Source organism: Onychostruthus taczanowskii, unplaced genomic scaffold, assembly GCF_017590055.1.
Source record: "Onychostruthus taczanowskii isolate IOZ18803 unplaced genomic scaffold, ASM1759005v1 scaffold7, whole genome shotgun sequence".
Taxonomy (NCBI): Eukaryota; Metazoa; Chordata; class Aves; order Passeriformes; family Passeridae; genus Onychostruthus; species Onychostruthus taczanowskii.
This window is the reverse complement of record NW_024504786.1, coordinates 9793895-9812273: the sequence shown is the minus strand read 5'-3', so window position 1 is coordinate 9812273 and position 18379 is coordinate 9793895. Positions and strand designations below refer to the sequence as shown.

Genomic DNA, 18379 nt, shown 5'->3' with positions numbered 1-18379 from the left:
CTGGAAAACATGCAAAAGGGCAGAAGGTGTTACTGTACCTGGTGTGTGCTGATCTTCACACAGGCTGCTCTGGCAGTGTCATATCCTCCCATTCTCTGTGTGCAGCTCCCTGTCTTGAGAAGGACAGTGTTTTGGGGTGAAGGGTGCAGTCATTCTTGCATTTAAAGCTTACAGTATGGGTGGAGAAGTCCTGCAGGTCTGACTTCCTCTCTGTTGCAAGGGTTCGTCTGTCAGAGGGTTTCCACTTTGCATCCAGCGGGGATGGCATTATCAACATGGTGCTGGAGCTGCCCATGCAGGTGAGCCTGGCTGCTGTCCTCTTGTGGACACAGTCCCTCATTGCTGGTCCTGGGGTGGATTCACCTTCCTGTGATAGGATTTGTCATCTGCTTCTAGCACACACCCTTGACACCTATAGGGAGAAGGTAAAGCAGCTTGTGGGATGGGCATTTTTCTGCCTTCATCTGCATTTAGAGAGCAGCTGTGCTGGAGGAGTTCTTGGGGTTGGGACAGGCTTCCTCTTTCCATCCCTGCTCGTGAAGCTGTATGATGGGGCTGTGCTGTGTCAGGGGGTGCTGGCTAGGGCTCATGCAGTGTCTCCCCTCCAGATTGATGGCTCAAGTGAGAGCAGCAGTGACAGGGAGAAGCACACCTGTGTTGTCCAATACATCCTCTTCCCACCCCACTCTACCTCCACCAAGGACAGGTGAGGCTGCTCTTCTGCTCCTGGGGGGGTTGGCAGTGGAGTCATGGCTCCAGACTTTTGCAGTCAGTGTGGAAAGGAGGGAGACCTCCACCACCTGGTACAGATAACCAGTTGTCATGGATTGATCACCAGGTTGCTGGGGCCTTGCTTGCCACTCTTGGGTTCCTGTTACTGCTCTCACAGCTCTGAGAGAAACTGCAGTGGGATGCTGGCTCTGTGCCACCTCACAGGACTTTCCTTTTGACTTCCCTCCAGCTTTTCCACAGATGATGACAATGATACAGAGGTAGAGGCCATTGAAGTGGACACAGAACTGAACTTGGTCACTGAGTGCTGGGTAGAGCCACAGAGTGGCCATGTCCACAGTACTGCTGAGAACTGGAAGCACCTCCATGGCTTGCCCTACCAGAAAATACCTAAAGCGGTGAGTCCCTGAAAGGGGAGGGGCATGGGCTCTTTTGTGGAGGGAGAAAGGTGTAAGTGCACCACAAAACTGCAGGTAAATACTGAGGGCCAGAAGAGATGGGAATGCTAGTCACAGAAGAGTCTGGGATTTTTAAAAGAGGAACCAGTCACTGGCCATAAAAGGTTTCTTGATTGCAGTGTAGTGGATGCAATGCTGCTTTGGGATAGCTGGGAAAATACAATTTATTTTGTGAAGAATCATTCCATTGGAGGAGAGCAAGCTGGACCAGAGCGGGGACTGCAGGTAGTGCTACCAGCACTCCTCCTGAGCAAGGTGAAAACAGGCTAAAGGGCTGATGGAGAAGGAGGGAGCAATCAGTGAGAATAGGGCAGCTCAGGGAACAGGATTATAGGTGTTCCTTCTCCTTGCTTTTAGACTCTTTTCTTCTGCATTTGTGGGTAATAATTCTGCTGCATAAACTGAGCCTTTACTGCTTACTGCAGCTCTATGCCCGGGACCTTGCATGCATCGCCACCATGCTGACCTTCGAGTACATCAGCCAGCTGTGCCAGAACAAGGAGTGGGTCTGCCCTCCTTCAGACACCAAAGCTGCTGAAGGTGAGTTCACCGTCTATGTCCTAGCAAGCTTGTTGGAGCAAAGAAGCAGCTAGGTCTTGAATGACTCAGGACCCATAGAAGGCGGAACAGGTATTTTGACAACTTTGTAGAATTTGATGGCTGTGGGTCACTTTGTTGCGCTTATGGTAAGCTGGCAGAGAAATGGCTTCAGCCTGGGAAGGCCAAAAAAGCATTGAGACTTTCTGCCTTGGCTGGAGAGGTGACAAGGTGACCTTGCTTGGGTGGGGATGTTGGTCCAGATGACCTTTCCAACATCAGCCATTCTGTAATTGTGTGAAAGGAGCTGACTTCAGGGGCAGGTGGAAGATGAGCTCATCTCTTCAGTGATAGGCCTGGTGTGCCTGGGCAAGTGGATTTATAGAAGTCATAAAGGATGTTAAGGAGGAGCTCCTCTGTTCTCAGTTTCAAGTCAGAGTTCCCAGAGCAGTTTGTGGAATGCTGGTGGTCCTGTTCATCTCTGTTGCAGATCCAGACATGGGGCCTGGCTTTCGAGTGCATGAGATCCCATTCCAGTTCAATCTCATGAAACTCTTGCCCAGGTGCCAGCAGGTGGAAATGTTCTTTCTAATGCTGACAAAAGGTAGGTGCCTCTTCACCACCTGCCTCCCCTTGTCCTCCCTCCTGGCTATAGACAGCCTGCTCCACATGCTTGTGTCTCTGGTCAGCAGCATGTGAGCACTGCCATGCTTTTTTTAGTAGCTCAGTGCTGTTCTTCCCAGCTTTGCAGCCCCAGGGCTGTCCAGCTATATTGCTGTCTTTCCTGGGATGGTAATTTGTAAGAGCTGCTTTTGGAATTGTTAAACTTAGATAGTAGCTTGGTGGTGGTGGTATCTTGTGTACCCCCAGCATCTCCACAACAGTTACAGTAGCAGGGTGGGTGAGTGCAGGGTAAGTAATGATGCCAAAACTCCAAGGCCTCCTCAACACTATCCAAGTCAGTCTTGCAGGGGTGCTGGGGAAATTCCTGGCTATGTGGAAGTGTTGCTTTGCAAAGGGCTGTCTCCTGGGTTTGTGGGCAGGCGGTGCCTATGGAGATGCTGTCTCTGAAGCTGCCATGCTTCTGTTTTAAAGCAGAGAATGAGGAGGTGACCAAGGACTCTTCGTTTGTGCCCAATGAAATGCTACTAAACCTCTTCCATGGCTGCCTTCAGCATGACCTCAGTGACCGGGAGATCCCCATGGCCGATGCTGATCATGTGGCCTTCATGGAGCAGGTTCTGCAACGGGATCGTGATGGCCATCAACCCCCCTTCATGCTCCCTGTCATCAGAGGTGAGCACCAGGCGTGTGGCAGTAGTGACACAGCAGCAGTGAGGTTTTTCAGGAGCCTTGCTTTCAAGTCACATCCTCAGCTGGGGTTTCTCAGATTGGTTTCTCTGTGCTCCATTTCAGAAGAAACCCTAAAAGCTTCTGGGACCCTGGAGCAGCAGGATGCTTCTGCATCCTATCATCTTGTTGGCAGTAATGGCACCAGGGATATGACTGGCTCCACAAGTACTCTGCAGGTACTGCTGTGCTGCTGTCCTTCTCCTGAGCCCCCTCAGAAACCAAGGCAGCAGCTGTTAAGGAGCAGGAAAGTTAAAAGGGCTGACAAAGGCTGAAAGGCAGCTGTTCTTGCCCACCTTTGGCAGCAGTTTAGGCTGTATCCTGTGTCTGAAGTCAAGCAGGAATCTAGAAGGTGTGTGGATAGTTGCATTCACTCTGGGCCAAGCCTGTTGCAGCAGCACTGGTACTGTGCTGCAGATTGTTCTGAAACCATGGGCAGTCACTGCCTAGAGGTCAGAATGGTCCCCAGCACAGCTGGCTAAGCATCTCCTGACTGTTGTGCTGTACTTCCTGGAGCTGCTCCCAGAATGGTGACTTCTAGAGCCAGGCTGCTCTGAGAACGTGCAGAGGTGACCAGGGTGGTTTCAGCGCTGTGCTAGCCAGCAGGCCTGGAAGAACTTGCTCTGTGTGCTGCTACCTGCCTTAAAGTGGGCCTGTGCCATATGCCATGAGTTTATCCAACTTCTGCTCTTCCATCAGAGCCTTGGCAACACAGAGCTGCCTGAGGATGATGTGACACTGAGTGACACGATGGGGCCCTTTCCCCCTCAATGGCGATGTTATGCCAAGCTGGTCAACCCACAGCATGTGTTCCTGACCTTCCTGCCAGCCGCCTTCTCAGGTGAGGGGTTCTGTTGTGGGGAGCAAGAGGAGGCAGCAGTCCTACACACCTCCTCAGGGAAACAGAAAAACCAGAATCAGCTCTTGTAGGGTGGAGAGAAAATTGAATAGCAGAGTTCATGCACGGTCTTTTTGCACCACATGGCCAGGAATAGAATAGTGCCAAGTGTTAGATGTCCCGCTTTTCTGTCAGCATGTGGTGCTGCCCACATAGGGTTTTCAGGTGAGGGATGTGGAGTTGTTTGCTAGCTGCAGCCATTTGGACTGTTTTCTCAGTGGGGTTATTAATGCATGGATTAAGGAGATTGCTAATGGGATGGTCTGGGAGAGTCCCTGCTTCTGGGCACTGGCACTGGTCTGGCTTCCACTGAGCCACTGGTGAACACTGCTAGGCTCAGGTGAAGCTGCTTTTACACACGGAGAGGTAGCAGGAAATCTGCTCTCTTGGGACTGTAGATTGAGAGGTTAAGCTGTTCTCACTGGACGAAGGATGATTTTACTTCCTTTTCCTCCAGATGTACAGAAGCTGATGGCTTGTGGGTTGGACAAATCTCCAAAAGATGAGAGTCGATCTGGAGAAGATACCATGGGACCTGTCTGTGCAGAGCGAGTCAGGGCTGAAGAGGGGGATGCTGCAGTGCCATTGCCAACCCTCAGCATAACACCAGCTCATGGTACTGACAGCACCTTGTTAAAGTATTGGTATCCTTGCTATTCTTGAGCGTACTGTTGAGCAGATTAAAGCAGGGGGAGTAGCAGGCTGCTGCAGCATGTCAGCTCCTGCCTGGCAGTCAGCAGAGTCAGGACAAGAGGCACAGTGATGTTCATGGGGGCGTGAAGGAGTATGTAATTCAAGTTAGGTGCCCATGGCCTAAGGTTGGTTCCTTGTGGGAAGGAGGTTGCAGGTAAGATAGAAGCTACTAGAAATGGCAGTAGTGAGCTGCCCTGGAAAGTCAGTGACTCTCATTTCATGATCCAGACTGGCACTGTCAGCAGCACATTGTCTTAGGAAGAAGGGCACAGGTCTTGAGGTATATGGGATTTGATTGCACTGCCCCTAGGGCAGATCAGACATGCTCACAGTGGGAATGAAGGGTTGTGCTGCTGCAGGAGGTAGTGGTGGTGGTGATGAACAGTCATGGCTGTAAAGGGGATCAAGGTGGCCAAAGCACTGGGTGGTTGGGTGCTAGGTGAGGATGAGTGGTGAGAAGCTTGAAAAACCAGTATCTAACTGTGGTGCTTCTGTGGGAGCTGTGATGTCTCAGACCAGCTAAGAACTAGGAACCATCAGAACTGTCACTTTTGCAGAAGTGAGCCGGGACCCTGGGGAGCAGAGTGGCCCTTCCCGGAGGGATGTGCACATCTCCTTCTGTCGGCAGAACTCGCAGTCTGAGCTGGCCGAGTGCCGCCGATTCCGCTGCCCCATTTACATCTACAGCTGCTCTCTGGAGCTGCTGCGAGAGCAGCTCGTCAGCCCGCGGGCACACCGCCCTCCTCGGGACATCTTTTTCAGGTAATGCCAACAATTCTTGGTACCTAGACAAAAACTAGAGCAGTTTCCTTGACAAGAGGCTGGCTTGGCTTAGCCTCTCTGCCTTACAGCAGCCACTGTCTGTGCATGCCCTAGGCTCTTCTTTACTGGCACCAGAGCCTTTTACAGTCTAAAATGTGCTTCATTGGTACAAAAGGCTGTGGTTCCTCTTTTCCAGGTCCCAGTCTCTGGAACGTCCTCCAACTGCTGCCTGGCTAGACCACAAGCACAAGGAGTTGGTGACTTACTGCACGCTGCTGCAGGAACACTCCCACCAGTGCTATGTGAAAGGTGAGCAGCAGCACAGTGGGACCTGTGGCAAGGTTGGGGTTGAACCCTGGGTCTTCTAAGAAAGCAGTGTCTTATTTTCCTTGTGATCTTACTCCAAGCAAAGGGAGGAGCTGTGGGGCTGATGTACCACCAGGAAGGATTTAAATTTGCCTCTGTGCATTCCCTGTGGGCTTTGCAGAGGCTGTTCTCAAACCTGTGGAGTGCTGTGAAGGAGCATCTGTTGTTTCATGCCTTCCTCTCTCCTTCAGGGTGACAGATGCACTCTGGTGTCACCCAAGCCCAGGCTAACTTGTAGCATAGGTGCCCTGGCTGCCTCCTGTCTCTCAGCACCAACACCGACTCCAGCTCTCTGCTGGGACTTGATGAAGATCCATATGTGGCCACTGCCTGACTCCCACAGCCATAGGATGCTCAAGCACTGTGTTTATCTCTAGGGCTGTTCAAGAGCCTCCAGCAGTCACACAGCATCAGCTCCCAGGACCTGCTTACTGCCATGGACTACTGTGAGGAGCTGCTCCAAGAGATTGATATCACCAACTTCCTGCTGACGGTGTGCAGCCACGTCCGCTCGTTCCGAGAGAGCCATCAGCATTTCCATACACACTCCAAGGCAGCCAGCTTCCAAGTGGGCAGCATAGAGCAGGAAGAGGAACACAGCTCTAGGGAACGAGGTGTCTTGGTCTCGGAGTCAAGGTAGGAACCCACCTCAGTCTTGCTTCTGTTCTTAGCATTGTGCCAGGACAAATCTTTTTTCAAGCAACTTTTAGTGCCTGCTAGAAGAAATGCTGTAGGGCAGAGCCACACAGAGGAGCAGATACTTACAGTGAGATACCCACCTCCTATGGTGTCTAGCAGGACCCTCTATTTTTTACAGTCTCTGATGACATCCATCCTTTCTTTCTCTTGTAATCTTGGCTCATTACTGTCCCATCTGGCCTGAGCTGGAGGGCAGTTTGTCTGCAAGCCTGCAAGACTTGTTTATAGAGAAATTATGCATCTCCTGCTGCTTGACTCATTTGAGTTTGCTTTTGACTCTGGTGTAAATGACAACTTTGTTATCCTTTTCTAATGAATAAAGTGTCACTTTTTTAAATTAAAAATCTTGAAAAAATTCACAAGAGAAAAACCAAGGCAGAATTGAAATTTGCTAAACTTGTGTCCTGTTCCTTAGGGTATTTATGAGGTTTGTATCTCCTCTGAAAACTTAAGGGAGAAAGAAGTGCTGTGCCTTAGTGTATGTCAAAGAAACACTTAGCTCCTCTGCACAGTTCCTTTATGTGAATTCCCTAGCATTTGTTGGGAATCTCCAGTGCTATGACATCTTATACTGTAAATCATTGAGGTGAGAATGTGATTTTAAAGAGTGCTTTGACCAGTCAACATCCCACTCCCCAGATTGCTTTTTCTCAGTTTTAGGGACTAAATCTGTCATGGGACTGCTGAGCGAGCCTGGGTCTGAGCTTTGCTGCCCAGACCCTGGGGTGCTGACATGGTGGTACTTGCTGTGAGGTGCCCTGAACTGACTGCTGGTAGTTCAGGTTGCTGCAGGCCTGTCCCTGTGTCTCTGTTTCCCAGGCAGGGTGTGTAGTGTGGTGTACAGACATGGCAGTGTGATCAATGTGGTGAAACTACCTCAGACCTGGCTTCAGACAGCATGAGCCCTTATCTGGGCATGTGGGTAGCTGCTGGGCTCTGCAGTTGTGGGTGTTCAGGTTGTGTTGACACAGATGAGGTTTGGGAAGCTGGGAGGTGGGATACTTGCAGGATGGATAACATGTAAAACTTGTCTTGTCTGTCAATCTGCCTGTCTGACCTGTCCACAATCCTGTCAGTGCTGAAATGGAAGACTACAGCGAGCAGGACTCCCATAACATTGCCAGCCCCACGGAGGAGCCAAAGAGCAGTGTGGGCACCAGCTGCTGTTCAGAATTTCCCCTCTCACTGCTGGAAATGGGACAGCCCTGCCAGGCACACCCAGACTTGCATAAAATTATCCAGGTGAGGAATGTGCAAGCTTGACCTGGCTTCAACAGGAGCAGCGTAGAGTAGGATGTCTGCTTTATACTTGGGATTTCTCTTTTAGGAAAAATTCCTGGAAATTGGAAGTTTACATTTCAAGCCAGTGCCATCAAATCCTCACTATTTCTTCTACTGTCCACCATCAGCCAAGAAAGAGGTAGGCATGGGGCTGTCCTGGCAGGCACCTGATCCTTGTGGAATACCTTTTTGTGATGTCAAACATGGATTTGGGGCTGGCAGACCCACGGGTAGACTTCATCCCTGGAGCTCCCATCAACAACCTGATGATGTACTGCTTGGCATGGTTCTAGTATGTGCCCTTTTTCTCTCCATTTCAGGAAGAGGCATCTCGGGATCAGGCAGACAGGAAAGGCAGCGAGGACATGGAGGGATCAGAGGCAGAAATGGCAGCTGAAGAAGGTAAAATTTGCTTCCTCTGTCTTGGAAAAGAAAACGTCTGTCTGTGTGGAGATTCCTTTCAGAGCTAGGTGTGTCTGGTCGGGTCTCTGGAGGTGGGGGCCTGGTTTGCTGACAGGGAACCTGTATCAACAGGAACTGTGTCTGGATGCTGCATTGCCACAGAGAGTGACCCAGAGCTGGAGGTGGAGTACCGTGAGAAGCTGGAGCACGAGTTCCCAGACACAGATTCCCTTTCAGACTCCAACACGGTGAACCAGGATGACGACTCCTTCAGTGTGCTGGGAGGGGACTCGCTCAATGAGCAGGAGTTCCTGGAGCAGGAGATGCCCCCGCTCTTTGTGCACCTGACCTGCTCAGTGAAGCTGCGTAGCCAGCACAGCTCCATGCCCGTGCAGTCCCTGCCAACTTGTCTAGGTAAGAACAATTCTTCCTGGGGGGGTTAAATGATGGTAGGGCTTCTGTCAGGTCCCTGCTGGGTGAGCAGCCCCTGGAACAAACGTGCTGTGTCTTAAACAGCAATCTCCCTGGACCAGCCTTCCCTGGAAAACCCCCAGGGTGCCATCATCAGACAAGGGCTTTTTCACCAGGTCTCCCACTTGCTGTGGGATTGGTCATGGAAGGTTGAAAGGATCATGGAAGATGATGGTGGCCTTCTTGAGTTTGTCCAGGTGTGTGTGACAGCCACCTCTAGCAGTCTCTGTACTTGCCACCAGGCTGGGTATGTGTGCAAGTAGAGATGTTTGTTGCTTGAGTCCCTTGGTTTGTGATGTCTCCTCAGGGGAAGTTCTGGGCTGCCTGGAAAGCTGTCAGGGCTTGAACACCATTGACTTGGGGGATCTCTGTGTGACCCTGGACATCTTTGTGTTGACACTGCCCCTGGAGATAGAAGTTGTGAACACAGACATCCTCCACAACAGGTAGGTGGAAAGAGGCCCAGTCACCCACCCTCTGCCTGCCCTGGCCAGACAGTCATTCTTGGCTCATCTCCATGTACTGAGACTTATGATTATTCTTCTCAGAGAGCCTGTCACACCTTAAGAAAACTAAAATATTTCCTAGATAGGCTCACCTTCCCTAGAGATCCCTTTCATGCTCTCTGTGCCTTTTTATCCTCTCCAATGCTCAGGCTGCTCTCTCTCCTGTGACAGATGCACCTCGGAGAGCAGCGTGTCCTTCACACGCTCTCCGGGGCAGCCGTCCTCTTTCCGCTCGGACGAGGATATCATGCACAACCTGGAACGGCTCCCGTCCACCGGAGATGAGAGGTATGGCACTGCAGGGGTGGCAAGCCCCTCACTGCTTCCTTCTACTGCATGACAGCTGCACTGTGATAGCTGCACGAATGAGAAGGACTGGTTGGTTCTTTGTCTCCTCTCTCCTAGGCACCCTGCCCTTTCCAACCTCCCTGGAGTGCACAGGCAGGCTATTGAAGCCACCATGAATGAGGTAAGCCAGATTTACCTCCCTGCTTCTACCTAAAGCACTCAACTGCTGTTCCACACTTCCTAGCCTGCTCCAAGCTGCAACCTGTCAGCTGAACTGACTGTTAGGCTTTACTGGTATCACACAGGCTCTTAGCCTCGTGGTTCCCAAAAGTGTGGGATTATCCTGAGAAAACTCTTGCTGCAGTTGGGGTGGGCCAGGCAGAGCTGTCTTCTAAAGGCTTTTCTTAGGTACATTCAGGAGATAAGGGATGTGGGTGATGACAGAGGCTGCCTTCATCCTGTTGGGATGAGGGTGAGAATTGGGGGAGGCTTGCAAACGCAGGTCACCTGGATGTTGCTCTGTGTCCTTGCTCTGCTCAGATTCGCTGGCTCCTGGACGATGAGATTGTGTCAGCGCTGCGTCACTCGCAGGTCATCAGCACCTCCATCCTGCACAGGGTGGCCACCCACATCTATAACTCCAAGGGCCGGCCCAGCTGCCACAGCGAGGTGGTGCTGCTCCAGTTTGTCTTTGGGCCTGAGCACTCTCTGGAGAAGTTCAAGGAGGTAAAGAGAAAGCCCTGAGGTGGCATCATGCTTTTCTGGCAGGATGCTTATTCTTCTCTGTGTTGCAGGAGTTCAGAAGAATGGCTCTGCCAGGCTACATGCTGAATGCAGAAGGCAATGACTACCACTACATCTCCATCAGCCGCCTGCACTCCAGGAGGGCTGCTCCAGACCCTTCAGGGACACCCTGCTTGCAGCAGCCAGCTGCAGGGGGCACCAGGGCAGGCCTGGGCCAGGCAGGCCAGGAGGGGACCAGTGAAACAGAAGCAGAAGGCTCTGAGCTGTTACACCACACAAACTGTGTCCTCCCAGAAGAAGGCCAGAGTCTCTGGGAGTGGCCAGAGAGTGAGACACGAATTGTGCCCGACACAAGAAACCCTGCGGGTGGAGGCAGCCACACACAGAATGAGGTGAGAAGCACTGAACAATCTGTTGGTGGGAAGCTGTGGGACACTGATAACAGAATGTAGAAGGATGATGGGATTTTTTTCAGTGCGTGTTTTTCTGGTCATTTTTGTGAGCTTGGCTTTATGCAGGCTCCAGGAGATATGCTGAGACTTGATCAAAGCAGAGCACCAGGGCAGGACTCCATGGAAGAGGCAGTTCCAGAGACAACCATACAGTCGTTGCCATCGTCATCCTCTGAAAAGGGAAACAGCGAGAAATCACCGCTGGTGACACCATCTGCAGCAAGCCTGTCTGAGTCTGTGACACAGGGCAGGGAAGGTAGGAGCTGCAGTGTGGGCAGGATGTAGCTCAACATCAGAAACTTCTAGGGGAAGGGGCTGGTTCTGGCTGTGACATACATAATACAGCTGCTACTCCTGTTGCTGTCCCTAAACATCTGCATTGGTACCCAGGACTTTGGTCTCTTCCTTGCCAGGGTGCTGGCAATTCAGTTCTTAACAAATACCCAAGATACTAGGCTGTGCTGCTGCACTGATATCTCTGATGACATGCAGTTCCTGGTGACTTCTGTAATGGCTGTGAGAGCCCCATTCCCCAGCACTGCCTCCCCGTGGCCAGCACAGCCTGATTGTCCTGTGGTGTGATGTTTCTCCAGCGGATGGGGCATGTGATAGGGCTTAGCAAGTACTTTCATGGTCAAACCCCTCTTCTTCTCTTTGCAGGCTCCAGCAGGCAGCGTCCCAGCCGTGTGCAGAGCCTCGTGTCAAGCCAGGGCAGCATGGACTCTGACCATCTGGGTGAGTCTGCCAGGGCAGGGGGCTGACAGCAAGTGGTGGCACTGATAGTGACACACAGCAGGGGGTCTGTGTGCCTGGGCTGGGGTGAGCCCTGAGGGCAGGGTTTGTGAGTGGCTGCCCTGCCCAGGGAGGAGGTGTTTTGCCAGGCCTAGGGCTGAAGTGAGGCTACATTGCAGGTTATGATGGGGGAAGCAGTGACTCGGAGTATGAGGAGGCGTTAATGAGTGACCAGGAACCCAGGTGTCCCCTTATGCCGGATTTCTGGCTCATCATAAAAATCCATCAGGACCGAGTGGAGGTCTACTACCACACACGGTAAGGAGGGTCCCCTGTCTGACCACTGCCTCTCTGCACTGCGACTCTGTTGCTACTCACTCATCTCTGGATAGAATCTTCTCACTGCCCACTGTGGGTGGGAAGTTGCAGGACTAGATTGGTGCTCTGTAAGGGGAAAACTGCCATCCTTCCCACTGTGTTCCTTCTCCCAGCACCCAGTGATGGGCAATGTCCAGCTGCCCTGCTGACCCCATCCTCCCTTTATTCATAAAGCAGCCTGAGTGTGGAGAAGGCAGCATCAGCAGAGACAGAAGAGGAGCAGCCAGGGGAGTGCCAGAGTCTCAACCAGGTGGTGGTGAAGAAGATCAGTGAAATCTGCAGGGTTGTCAATCAGGTAATAAATCTTAAGAGGGCACTAACAGACCTGCCAGTGATTAGATGGATTAGATCAGAAGAAACCTCTGGAGATTGTCTAGTCTGAGCTCAGCTCAGAGGGCCTGGGGAGCCAGTTCAGCTGGTGGAGTCCCAGCTTGGGAGGGGGGTCTCGGGAAAAGGGACTCAGTCTGTCCCTAAATACTTCTTGCTGTCTTCCGTGGCTGTGCAAGCAACAGAACCAATCTCTCCTCATCCTTTGCAGCGCTTGCTGCTGCAGGACCTGCATGACAGCCACATATGCAACTCATTACTGGTGGCAGAAAGTGAGGAGGACATCTGGAAGAGTGAAACACCCTATACTTCATACAGGCAGCGTGTGATGCCCACGGATGGTATGGATATTCCCTTAGCCATGACTCAGCTGCAGTGCTAGAGATGCCTAAGAAGATGTTAACTTCCATGCTGTGGCCCCAGCTATGTTCTATGTTCTTTACAGATTACTCTGTAGAGGAGAGCTACCAGCCCCGGGACTACCTGGCTGCCACCATGCAGTTCATGCCAGGGCACTTTGCTTGTGGGGTGGTGTGGAGCACCCTCATCCACGTGCATTCACGCCTCAAGATGGGCCCCAACATGGGGGTCTCACGAGGTACGTACAGCCCAGGTTCCTCCCGTTTGGTGTGTCAGGAGTCCAGCTGCTGGCTGGATTGGCACTCCAGAGGAGGGTATGTGGGATAGCTAATGTCCCACATTGCCCACAGCTATCCAGGCACTTCGCTCGGTGCTCAACGCCTTCTCTGTGGTGAACAGGAAGAATATGTTTGTCTACCAGGAACGTGCCACTAAATCTGTTTTCTACCTCCGGTAAGAAGCCAGCGTGACTTGTTGGCCTTGCTATGTGTGTTACACAGACTGAGAGCTCCTTGGGACAGAAAGTGTCTGCGTAGCCTCAGGGATCGTGTTGTGACCCAAACAGCAAATATCTGATTTCTGATGAGTCAGTCACATCAAGTAGGGCCCATCCTACTCTCCCTGTGCTAAGCCTTTACATAGGAGGAAAAATGAGGGCTTTTTTGAGGGAGCCAGAGAGCAGTTTCTCCACAAACTCCATATTCTAAGGACTAGTCCCCACAAAGTGTACAGGGGAGAGCAAGGAAGATGTGGATCTTCTGTGGATGTACGATGCTGTCATCCTTGGGAATGGAGGCTGACATGTCTTTCTGTATTCAGGCTGACTGAAACCACCCACAGTGGGAAGGTGTGGGAAGCAGAGAGCAGCCTTAGTGCATCATCTCGCTCGCTGGCACTGACACGCAGCCAGGAGCCCATTTACACTGAGGATCTAATGGTGAGTCTGCTGCTCTCTGCGAGTGGACACGGGTGCTCACGATCATAGCAATGGAGGCAGCTCTAGTTCCAGCAACCTGGGTTTTATGTGGGGTAAAACTTACACTATAGATGTGTGGAGTGGGGCAGCAGTGGGTGGTGTCTGCCTGACACTGCTGACAGCCTGGGACAATGGTGGATCTAGAATTCATATGAAATTACTTCCACATGGCTGTTTTTGTTTCTCCAGGGTTCTCGTTCCTCTCTGGACACTGCCTCATGCCGTAGTGTGGACTCTGCCCGCCCTGTGGGACAGGTAGACAGACACATCCAGCTGATGGTCCATGGTGTAGCCCCAGCAGGTATGTGTTAGAGCACCTGGCAGCAGAACTGTGCTGATATAAAGCAGAGGAACAAAGCTCTCTGCTCCCTGCCCTCTTTGCTTGAAGAGAGGAATCTCACTCCTGAGCAAATAGCTTTTCCTTAGCCCAGAGCTGCTCTCTGTTCTGTGTGGGTGAAAATATAAGGAAAAGATCCATAGCCCACAATGAAACCTCCTGCAGACCCTGTGCAGGAATGCATTTGTCTTTGCTTACTGCACCAGCAGTCTTCTGTGATCATAAACCCATCGAAAAATATGTCTGAAGAAGTTGATGGTGGGGAAAGTCAGGTTCCCTCTGGGAGGTGAGTGTGAGGATGGTGCATCCTGAACAGGGAGGGAGAGGTGGCTGGAGTCATTACTGGATGGGGTGAAAAAGCTGCTTTTACCTCTGCTCACTTGCCAGGGCCTGAGATCACAGATGAGCTGGTGAAGGTGCTGCGCAGACGCCTGGATGAGGCCACCCTGGATATCATCACTGTCATGCTGGTGCGGAACTGCAAGCTGACCCCAGCAGATGTGGAGGTACCTCACTGGCTAATCTGCTCTCTTCATCCTAGAGCACTGTCCTACATTTTCACCTGTCTCAGCTGCTCCTGCCCCAGGGAAGACCAGGGCAGTTTGCTGCATCTTGTTCTTTGCTCCAGTGCTTGGTCAGGCTAGCATTCGCTGAGGTATATACTGTGTGGGTGCCAGGGTAGCTGAGAGATTGCCTCTGCTGGGTTTGTAGTATGGCAGGACTTCCCTGTGCCCTCCTTCTCACACCTTGGAATGAATGTCTGCCTGTATCTTGGGGCTGTCCTGGCAGGGCCAGGAGTTGGACTTTGATGATCCTTGTGCTCCCATCTAATTCAGGATATTCTATGATCTGTCTCAGGGCACTGTCTAGGGTTCTGCCCACCACACTTCCCCCTTTGCAGAGCCAACTAGCATAATTTTTATCAGTATTAGAGCCCCAGGGCAGCCTGCTAGTCCCAGCTGGGTTTTAAAGCCTCCTGTGTGCAGTTTATCCAGCCCCCCGGGACGCCGCCCACCGAGGTCCTGCAGTTCTCCCTGCCGCCCTCGGCCCTGCCCTGGCTGCACGCCGTGGCCTATTACCTGCGCCAGAACCTGCTCATCTTCCTGCACACCCCCAAGTACACCGACAGCAACGTGGAGCACCACTTCAAGGTGAGCAGGGCAGGGGCTGGAACAGAGGTCTGCCCAGCTTCTAGCTGTTGCTGGGGGCATTTTTTGGGGCAGCTCAGACACCATGTTGCCAGCTCTGCCATGGAGGGTTAGGGAGAAGCTGACACTAACTCCTGGGGCCTGGGGGAGTTCTACAGGACTGAGCACATCCTGATTAGCCCAGACAGGCCGTGCCTTCATGACAGGCAGTAGCTGTGCAAAAAGCAGCAACTACAAAGCTCATGCCCACAGTCATCTCCCAGGAGCATGGAAGAAGACCCCCTTTCAAAGCTGAACTTGGCTCCTTGCATGGCTCCCTCAGATCTAAGGAATGAAACATCAGGATTAATAAAAACTTGGGAGGAGCTATGCACTCCTTAGCAGGGCCATAGTAAAGACAGAGAATAGTAAAGACAGATACGTAGTGCCACATAACTGTATGAACTGTAAGATGTTCCTTCACCCCAGCAGTTGTGAAGGCTATGTCAGCAAGTGTTTTGAGTAGATCTGGATTTGATTCTACAAGTTTGGGAATGAGCTCTGCATATAGACAAGCCTCTTTCCAGTTAAGGCAAGTTCTCTAATCTTTGTCAGTATTCTTCCTTTTTCTCCTTAGCACTACTTCAACCACAATGGGAGCACTCCTGACCAGGATCTCTATTTGTACAACAAGCCAGGTGGCCAAGGCACTGGTGGAAAAGGTATTGTGCTCAATTCTTCTGAAACAGAGTATGGGGCTGTGTGTTGGGGAGGTGTTTCCTATGCTGGAGAGCTATGAGTGACTGAGGATGGTCAGTGCTGGGGGAGTATGTTCCTCCATGGCTGGAAGGTGGGTAAGGTGTGTACCTGAGGGACTGCACACCTCTGCATGTGTGGCACAGCAAACTAAGGCCTCCCACAAAGCAACTTGCTAAACTTGACCTTTTGCTGCAGAAGCAGCTCTAGACACAGTGATACCTCAGTGTGGGGCACAGAGGCTCCATGGGGCTGCAGGTGGGAGCAGTTGTGGCTGAAGCCTTGCTGCAGAGTGAAATCTGGGTGTGTGTGTAACTGAGCATGGGCTATGTGGGCAATGTCCTTGCTTTTTTCTCTAGACTGCTGGAGAGGGGATTGGATAGGGCCCACCCTGCAGCAGGTTGTCATGTCATGTTTTGTCCAGGCTGTGTGGTCTGTCACCAGGCCATTGTGTGTCTTGTGCCCCTTGTGCACTGTTTGAATGTTCTTCTGTTATGTAGGTACCATGTCGGACCTTGTGCAGCACCTCTTTCCACTCTCTCACTTCCAAGGTAGCACCCGTGGCTCCAAGTATTACTCCATCTCCTTTTCCCATGCAGCTCTCTGGTCCCAGCTGTTCTTGTTTTCCTTGTGTTGTGGCTTCAGCTCTGACTCCTCTGTGTGTTTGTGTGTATGTGTATGTCTATAGCTGAGCCTGTTTCTTGCTGGCTGGATAAAGGAGCAAACAGAACCTGTTGCCCTGAGGTGGCAGCTCAGTGATTCCCAGCTGATGAGGGTCCATTTGCTGCCCTATTAGCTTGCAAGCAGTGAACTCCAAAATCTTGCATATTTTTTCCCACAGGTCCAAACAGGCATCTCTTCCCTGAGGAAAATGGGAGTCCTGGTGTTTCAAATGTCATTGATGCCCCAGGGTGTAGCATCATCTCTGTCCCACTGGCTGTGTCCTGGTGTGGGGTGTTCCCTTGCTTAGCAAAGGGCTGGAGTGGCCAGGCACTACTAGATGTGTGCTTTGTAATCCAGTGAGCCTGGGTCAGAGGGGGATCAGAGACCCCCACAGATGGGAGATAACAGTTCTGCAGCACCCCATCTCCAGTGCATCAGGCAGTAAGACCCTTGGCAGCTCTTGCTGATGTTCCTCATTCTATAGCTCCAGAACTTATGCTCCTGGAAGCCTGTTCCCTGTGGCATGGAGGAGAGCCTTTCTGCCCATTGGGCAGGGACAGGCTGCTGACCTGGAATGCTTGAATTGTGGTTGGTTGTTCTCATGTCCTCAGCTCAGACAGACTGAAGCAGAGCAGAGGTACAGGAATGGATGTGTTAGGGAAATGTGCCAGAGGCTGAAGGGGCTGAGTGTGGGAATTTATCCAGGAGAAGAAAAGGGGAAAGTTCTATAATTACCACATGGTCATTCAGCCATTTTGGTGGCCTGGGGCTGACTGCCAAGGCAGACTGTTGAGCAGTTTGTGCCCTTTACTGTTTAAAGAAAGAAAGTCTGGTTGATAGAGCTCATATTCACTGTCATGTGGGGCAGATTTCCTGCTCTTGATACCTCTGTATTGACACCCATGTCCTGGAGAGCTGCCCTACTGTAGCAAGAGACTCTGTGGGGCTTGCTTGTAGGTGTAGTTTCCACAGTATGGGTGCACAGGAGCTGCCCTCTGATTTGAGCCTCTCTCCTTTGTGAGCATCTCTCTCCATCTCAGTGCACTCTCCCTTGTGTCTGCTGTGCCTTGGAGGAAAGGTTGCTGCAGAGCTTATGCTTCACAGGGAATCATGGAGACTGGGTGGTTGTGCTGCTGCTGATTAGACTGGACACAGCCTGCTTGGGCTGGGTTTGTCTCCTTGCAGAGAGGGGCCTGTCCTCAGTGCAGAGCTGGGGATCCGGTCAGGGACACTGGCTTCTCTGTGGCAGTGGAGTCTGGTGTCACTGCCATCCTTTCTGGGGTGGAGAAGGAGAGAGTATGGGCTCAGCAGTGTTGTAGAGCTGAGGTTATTTGTATCCGGGCACATCACCTTTAGGCAGTGTTGGGGCAGCTTTGCCATCCAGCCATCTGAGTGCTGGCTTGGTCAGGGAGCTTTCAAAGGGAGTGGGAACATCTAGGGTTACATTGTGAGGTTTGGACCTTGCAGATGCTTCCCTGGTGCCCTGGCCATTGAGCTGGACTGTGGGGAGTCAACTCTTGTTTGTGCTCTGGTCCATAGCAGGGTTTCCCCTGTGTGGCCCAGGGCTCACAGCACGTGGGCTGTGAGGCAGGAACCACACAGCTGCTCTGCAGCTCTGAACTGTCCTGGTGTACGTGTGTAGGGCTCAGTACAGAGAGCCAACAGGCAGGGTCTGAATTTTTATCTGCAGTGACTCCAGGCTAGTCCTGGGTATGAGCCTGCCTTATGGGGAAGGCACCTGATCTTGTTCAGGTGTACAGTGAGGAGGGGGCTGTGAGTGTAGTCTGCAACAAGGTGCCCTATCTGCAGGGACTGTACATCCTTCACAGCCTGGAGGGGGCTGCTGAAGAGTATCTGGGCCCTGTACTCTGTCCCTTAAGAGGACAGGAATGGTGAGCCCTGTCCTGGATCAATCCTGCATAAAGGCTTTCCTGGTGCAAATGGAGATACTTTCCTCTTGCATGTGGTGCTGAACAACCCAGGAAGCTCCTGCAGGGCAAGGTGAAATCTGCTGTGACTCTACAGGAGAGAGATTCTTGGAATGATGAGTACACCCTGTGCCAAACATGCTTCCTGCCCTGGCT

General features: G+C 51.9%; 1 protein-coding gene across 7 annotated transcripts in view; it reads left to right on the top strand.

The window, feature by feature from the left end:
- The window catches only part of SZT2 (SZT2 subunit of KICSTOR complex), a 54275-nt gene that overhangs the window by 19643 nt on the left and 16253 nt on the right, over positions 1 to 18379 (top strand). For 3 of the 7 annotated variants that reach the window (XR_005953897.1, XM_041421302.1, XM_041421298.1), the window contains exons 17-49: positions 221 to 299; positions 609 to 706; positions 962 to 1130; positions 1616 to 1730; positions 2218 to 2331; positions 2823 to 3023; positions 3144 to 3256; positions 3777 to 3918; positions 4433 to 4591; positions 5226 to 5430; positions 5627 to 5739; positions 6174 to 6432; positions 7572 to 7737; positions 7823 to 7915; positions 8097 to 8178; positions 8311 to 8592; positions 8957 to 9095; positions 9327 to 9443; positions 9561 to 9624; positions 9984 to 10169; positions 10238 to 10579; positions 10706 to 10895; positions 11300 to 11374; positions 11551 to 11689; positions 11924 to 12044; positions 12288 to 12417; positions 12522 to 12674; positions 12787 to 12889; positions 13256 to 13373; positions 13602 to 13713; positions 14137 to 14255; positions 14736 to 14900; positions 15514 to 15598. Coding sequence is in view for 6 of the 7 variants with exons in the window: in XM_041421302.1 (XP_041277236.1) it covers positions 221 to 299; positions 609 to 706; positions 962 to 1130; positions 1616 to 1730; positions 2218 to 2331; positions 2823 to 3023; positions 3144 to 3256; positions 3777 to 3918; positions 4433 to 4591; positions 5226 to 5430; positions 5627 to 5739; positions 6174 to 6432; positions 7572 to 7737; positions 7823 to 7915; positions 8097 to 8178; positions 8311 to 8592; positions 8957 to 9095; positions 9327 to 9443; positions 9561 to 9624; positions 9984 to 10169; positions 10238 to 10579; positions 10706 to 10895; positions 11300 to 11374; positions 11551 to 11689; positions 11924 to 12044; positions 12288 to 12417; positions 12522 to 12674; positions 12787 to 12889; positions 13256 to 13373; positions 13602 to 13713; positions 14137 to 14255; positions 14736 to 14900; positions 15514 to 15598 (4748 nt within the window). In the remaining variant the exon portion in view is untranslated. The remainder of the gene's footprint in view (positions 1 to 220; positions 300 to 608; positions 707 to 961; positions 1131 to 1615; positions 1731 to 2217; positions 2332 to 2822; positions 3024 to 3143; positions 3257 to 3776; positions 3919 to 4432; positions 4592 to 5225; positions 5431 to 5626; positions 5740 to 6173; positions 6433 to 7571; positions 7738 to 7822; positions 7916 to 8096; positions 8179 to 8310; positions 8593 to 8956; positions 9096 to 9326; positions 9444 to 9560; positions 9625 to 9983; positions 10170 to 10237; positions 10580 to 10705; positions 10896 to 11299; positions 11375 to 11550; positions 11690 to 11923; positions 12045 to 12287; positions 12418 to 12521; positions 12675 to 12786; positions 12890 to 13255; positions 13374 to 13601; positions 13714 to 14136; positions 14256 to 14735; positions 14901 to 15513; positions 15599 to 18379) is intronic. The other 4 variants (XM_041421304.1, XM_041421301.1, XM_041421303.1 and 1 more) reach the window with 4 other exon arrangements.